The sequence below is a fragment of the Labeo rohita genome, unplaced genomic scaffold, assembly GCF_022985175.1.
Source record: "Labeo rohita strain BAU-BD-2019 unplaced genomic scaffold, IGBB_LRoh.1.0 scaffold_1063, whole genome shotgun sequence".
NCBI classification, from domain to species: Eukaryota; Metazoa; Chordata; class Actinopteri; order Cypriniformes; family Cyprinidae; genus Labeo; species Labeo rohita.
This window is the reverse complement of record NW_026127190.1, coordinates 21,549-28,094: the sequence shown is the minus strand read 5'-3', so window position 1 is coordinate 28,094 and position 6,546 is coordinate 21,549. Positions and strand designations below refer to the sequence as shown.

The 6,546-nt window shown below is 33.1% G+C and overlaps 1 protein-coding gene across 1 annotated transcript; it reads right to left on the bottom strand.

The window, feature by feature from the left end:
* Window positions 1–231: 231 nt before the first annotated feature.
* On the bottom strand, window positions 232–6,150 carry LOC127157410 (receptor-type tyrosine-protein phosphatase C-like; the record flags this gene model as incomplete). The annotated part of the gene is made up of 13 exons (XM_051100654.1): window positions 5,889–6,150; window positions 5,396–5,590; window positions 4,772–4,876; window positions 4,511–4,642; window positions 3,912–4,061; window positions 3,669–3,818; window positions 3,258–3,475; window positions 3,075–3,135; window positions 2,005–2,022; window positions 1,641–1,886; window positions 1,118–1,312; window positions 494–598; window positions 232–363 (listed from the first exon to the last, which is right to left on the bottom strand). Coding segments are annotated over exons 1-13 (1,969 nt in total), but the record flags the coding sequence as incomplete, so codon positions are not given.
* Window positions 6,151–6,546: the final 396 nt, after the last annotated feature.

Below are 6,546 nucleotides of genomic sequence, written 5' to 3'. Positions count from 1 at the left end.
TACTGTAACGATTAAGCCATTTTCAGTGTTTAATACTTTATACAATTTAATATAAAGACATTCATATTGTTTTAATTGTAGTTTTTAGTGTGAATATATTGAATTTGTAAAGCATAATGTAACCTAATAACAAACCTGTTTTGAATTATAAGATTATTGGTAAATATTTCCTGGTATGCCGGGAAAGGGAAGGACTTTGAACCAAACCTGCATGTCTAATTAGCAACTCACCACATGGTATTTGAAAGGACAGTGAATTACTCTTGATGAGTCGTTTCTGATAAGGGTATTCTCCAATGCAGGTGTACTGTTCATTGAGTGATAAAAACTGTGCTACATTTAAACCATAAGTTTCTTTCCCATCTGACAAAGAAAGAAGAGAAAACTCATTCATTATCTGTTTATTCATATATTTATGATGCTGCAATTTAAAAAGGAAAAAAAAAATGTAATTATGCATTTACAGTGTCATGGAAACATTTAAATTACTTACTGCCATGGGTGCAAATGACTTTAAGCACAGGATTACATTGTGCTGGTTTATTAGTCCATTCAAACTGAGAGGGAACAGTTGGATTGAAGCGTATTTCAGGTTTGACTGAAACAGAAACATTCAGCTGCTAAAAATACACATCAAACTTCTCAGATCACAGCATACATACACAACTCCAACAAACACTAGGACATTAGAACTGACTTCATTCCAGAAAAAAAAACAAAAAAAACTACAATGAATTTTAATAAAGGTAACAAACAGAATGCAGAATTAAAATTCAATTAAAATCTAAATTAGTCTTTGTTTTTTTTTTTTTGTTTTTTTTTTTTTTTTACACAAAACATGTTGTTTCCGAAACATAAAAAACATAATAATATACAGTGCTTAAAATATCATCTATTAACATTTATATAATTAAAATTCCAGTTCAGCCTCTTGTGTGTTGTGGCCAATTTAAATTAACACTTACGAACTGAAAAAGTCAATTCAGCAGCATGAATGTGAGTTTGAGTTTGTGTTTAATTATTCAGCATTTTTCTACAGATATTTGTGTTTAAAGAGCAGTGAAAATGTTAACTAAATTAAATAACAATACATCTGTTGAAGTTATTAAATACCAACCTGGAGGCATATCAACATTCATTGTGTAGTTACATGTGTCCAGTACAACAGTGTGTGTGGATGTGCAAGAGTTTTGCTCTGTTATTTTAACACATTCGGTCAGATTCCATTGAACATCAGTGAATTCTCCTTTCAGACACACTTCATTATCTGTTAAGGTTTCCACAACAGTTTTTGGAACAGTTTCTCTATTTTCTGTACAAAGTTAAGAGACAAACATAAATACATATCACATTGCAATATCTATTCAGCAACATAATACAAATAGTTAAAAAATCTGACATATATGAATTGTTATCACCCTCTATTCGGACAAAAGAAATAATACAAAGTACCCAAAGAGCATTTGGACACATAAATCACATTTAAAAATTACTTTGGAACAACATATCAAACCTTTAATTGTGAGTGTGGTTTAAGCATCTAAATACTTCTTGAGGTCAATGTAAAGTATGTCTCATCTGAGTCTATTTGAGTATTTTCTAATTCATGCAAAAATCTTCAGCTGAGGTAAAACACTTACCACTGGATGTAAAGGTGTTGCTTCTATTGGATGTGTGTTCATCCACACTGACGTTGTACACAGTGCATGGTCTTAACCATTCAAACGGTATTTCAAAGGCAGTTTGGGTAAATATTTGTTGGGCACGGATCTCATTGTGCTTATCTTTTATCCTGATTGTGTATGTTTGGTTCTCAGAGTCGATGATATTCACCACATGGGTTGTTGCTGTGTTGTTGTTCACGATCTTCATAAGGTTGTACTGACCTGTGTGTGCGTGAATATGAACATTCACAAATTCATAAGAAGCAAAACAACACAAAATGTTGAACAACACAATCAACATTGACTTCACTTAACATGCACAAGATAAACAAATACTCACATGGGCTTTCTGTGATACCTGAAAAAGCACATATTTAAAAATCAACCATCATAAATCAAGCAATTTTGTCCCAATAAACATTAATCAGTTGTGTTGTCAGGTTGAGTTGGGGTGCGTGAAGGTAAGAGGTTTGATGGTTGCATTTGGAGGTTTGGTGGTGTCATTCCTTGCACTTGGTTGAGTTGCTAGCTGATAATAGAATAATTAAAACTGGCTGACCAGACTGCAGATGTACTGGAAAGCTCAATTAATGATTATATAACGTATTTCAAGGAGTGAATTGTTACCTTGACCTGGTGATAGTGGAGTTTGTGTAGGTGGGATTCTTTGAAGTATCAGGCCATTTTAACAAGATTTGTGATGTCTTTGGTCCAAAGACTGAAGCTAATGATCAATAGACTTTCCTGCAGGACAATCATCCCAAAGTATATATGCATTCAAAACTACTTGGTTCAGGGATCAGTCACAGAATATTCTTGTTTGGCCTGTTCAGTCTCCAGATTTAATTCTCATTGAAAATTTTTGGTTGAATTTAAAGAAAGCAGTAGCAAAGTGAAAACCAAAGATTATCAGTGATCTGAAGATAGGCCAAGCAAGGAATGGGCCAAGATTGCAGTAGAGAGGTGACAGAAGCTTCTAAACACTTCCAAGCAGCATTTATTGGTGTTTTTAAAGAATAAAAGATTCTTCAGCAAATTTTACTTTTGGGGGTTGAATAATTTTGAACATTAATGTTTAGAGCCAATTTGATTTTCTTTCATTATTAATCAACTTACTTTTTCAGAATTACTCAAATGTGTATTAATAAACTTCCTCCAATATTGTACTGATGCCTTTGTTGAATTGTTTTCACAAAATTTTGTTCTCTGCAGTAAAATGTGTTGCAGGTCAAGAGGGTTGAATAATTTAGATTGGAACTGTGTATATAGTTGCAATCGAAATTATATATATATCTATATAATTATAGACCAAAGTGCACCTTTACAGCACTTCGAAAAAGATAATACAACAGATTGAAATGGCAAATATCTCCTCTAGTTGGGGCAGAATAAGAAAGAAAGTTTTCTTACATTTAGTAGCAGCTTCACGTTTAATGAAAGCTGAATGTCCATCTGTATTGGTGGCTGTAATCTGAAACAAATAAATGTGTAGAGAAACACTGCAAATTCACCCAAATTGCAATTCCAACACACATGACTCTTTAGTATTAATGAATAACAGATACTGAAAGACATTAGGTGGGATTCAAGTACCTTCACATCATATGTTGTAAGATAGTAAAGATCTGAAAATGTAAACGAGCATGTGTCGTGGGTTTTAGAGATAGTTTCTCGATTGTATGTGATTTCAGCCTTGAATTTTCCCTTTCCTCCATTCCAGATTATCTTTGGTTCCCTTTTATCACATTTTATTTCAAGAGCATTGTGATCAGGGTGAGTCACTTCAATTTCAGTTGATTTGAAAATGGGCTCTATCAAACAGAATGAAACAAAACATATTTTAGACACACAATGGCATTTATGAAAATTCCATTAAACAATTTACTGTTCATTAATTGTAAAGACTAAATTATTAACAATACACATAGAAAATACATGGGAGTAAAAAGGTCCAAAGTAAAATAAGACAGCAAAATGCAGAATAGAAAAAAAGAAAAGACTTACTGTCAGAAAGTGTTTTTTTCTCACCGGTGTAAATTACATAATCTCTTTTGTTGACTGTTCCATTAATACTGCATATATAGTTTTTATATGGAAATAAGTTTGTAATAATGCAGTTTGTGCTAGTGCCGCTGTGTTTTATACAATTCCTCGCTGAAAAGACAAAACATACCTGAATAACACTTTAAGCATCTACAACATTTATTAATATCATAAAAGACCTTCAGGAATTTTTACAGCTCTTACACTGACGGTTTCCACCACTATCACGGGTTTTGCAGCTGGCTGAAAAACTGTCCCATATAATCCCTGAGCACTGATCTCCCTCAAGTGAATTCCAGGATATTTCAAGTGAGGTGCTGTTGCTCTGCTCAAATCGTCCATTCTTTTGCCCATCTGTAAGAAAGAAAAAGAGAAATCACAAGCAAGGCAAAACAAATCTTCACAATTCATAATCACTTGTCTACAAGACCCTGTCCAAAACACAAACATTTACAGTGATCTTATTCGGATTTCAAAGATGTACAAGTTAAAGTGATAAGTTCCCTGATGAAGAAAATGGAGTAGAATTGATACATTTTTGTGACAAGTTAATGTGACGAAACCAAAGATGTTATACTGTAACAATGAAGCCATTTTCAGTGTTTAATATTGTATACAATTTAATGTAAAGACATTCATATTGTTTTAATTGTAGTTTTTAGTGTGAATATATTGAATTTGTAAAGCATAATGTAACCTAATAACAAACCTGTTTTGAATTATAAGATTATTGGTATATTCCCTGGTATGCCGGGAAAGGGAAGGATTTTGAACCAAACCTGCATGTCTAATTAGCAACTCACCACATGGTATTTGAAAGGACAGTGAATTACTCTTGATGAGTCGTTTCTGATAAGGGTATTCTCCAGTGCAGGTGTACTGTTCATTGAGTGATAAAAACTGTGCTACATTTAAATCATAAGTTTCTTTCCCATCTGACAAAGAAAGAAGAGAAAACTCATTCATTATCTGTTTAATCATATATTTATGATGCTGCAATTAAAAAGGAAAAAAAAAATGTAATTATGCATGTACAGTGTCATGGAAACATTTAAATTACTTACTGCTACGGGTGCAAACAACTTTAAGCACAGGATCACATCGTGCAGGTTTATTAGTCCATTCAAACTGAGAGGGAACAGTTGGATTGAAGCGTATTTCAGGTTTGACTGAAACAGAAATATTCAGCTGCTAAAAATACACATCAAACTTTTCAGATCACAGCATACATACACAACTCCAACCAACACCAGGACATTAGAACTGACTTCATTCCAGAAAAAAAAAAAAAAAAAAAAAAAAAAAAACTACAATGAATTTGAATGAAGGTAGCAAACAGGATGCAGAATTAAAATTCAAGTAAAATCTAAATTAGTCTTTTTGTTGTTGTTGTTTTTGTTTTGTTTTTTACACAACACATGCTGTTTCCAAAACATACTAATAAACAGTGCTTGAAATATCATCTATTAACATTTATATAACTAAAATTCCAGTTCAGCCTCTTGTGTGTTGTGGCCAATTTAAATTAACACTTATGAACTGAAAAAGTCAATTCAACAGCATGAATGTGAGTTTGAGTTTGTGTTAAATTATTCAGCATTTTTCTACAGATATTTGTGTTTAAAGAGCAGTGAAAATGTTAACTAAATTAAATAACAATACATCTGTTGAAGTTATTAAATACCAACCTGGAGGCATATCAGCATTCATTGTGTAGTTGCATGTGTCCAGTACAACAGTGTGTGTGGATGTGCAAGAGTTTTGCTCTGTTATTTTAACACATTCGGTCAGATTCCATTGAACATCAGTGAATTCTCCTTTCAGACACACTTCATTATCTGTTAAGCTTTTCACAACAGTTTTTGGAACAGTTTCTCCATTTTCTGTACAAAGTTAAGAGAGACAAACATAAATACAAATTACATTGCAATATCTATTCAGCAACATAATACAAATAGTTTAAAAACCTGACATATATGAATTGTTATCACCCTCTATTCGGACAAAAGACATAATACAAAGTCACATTTAAAAATTATTTTGGAACAACATATCAAACCTTTAATTGTGAGTGTTGTTTAAGCATGTAACTACTTCTTGAGGTCACTGTAAAGTATGTCTCAGTCTATTTGAGTATGTTCTAATTCATGCAAAAATCTTCAGCTGAGGTAAAACACTTACCACTGGACGTAAAGGTGTTGCTTCCATTGGATGTGCATTCATCCACACTGACGTTGTACACAGTGCATGGTCTTAACCATTCAAATGGTATTTCAAAGGCAGTTTGGGTAAATATTTGTTGAGCACGGATCTCATTGTGCTTATCTTTTATCCTGATTGTGTATGTTTGGTTCACTGAGCCACTGATATTCACTACATGGGTTGTTGCTGTGTTGTTGTTCACAATCTTCACAAGGTTGTACTGACCTGTGTGTACGGGCATTTTTAGGCAAGAATTTACTTGTTTGGACTTTATCTATTTGAATTTTTTTTCTACTTTTTCAGAAATGTGAGCTCCAGGGCATCAGTGACCATTCAGCGCTCATGAACCCACCAAGCACAGCTCACCTCGGCTAGTTTTTTTTTTTTTTTAATTAGTGGATAAACATGAGCTACACATTTTTGGTAAATCTAATGGGCAGTCTTTGGTCTCATTAATCTATTATTTGTTCCAGAGCAAATAGCTTTGGCTGAGGGCAAAATCTTATCACATTATATTTTGTGTAACTTCAATGCTGTATGTGAGAGTGCTGCCTTTTGCCACAGCTCCCCTAAGCTAACAATATTGGTGTTTACTAAAATCATTTTTTACATTTCTATAATGGTTTCTCCAACAGTA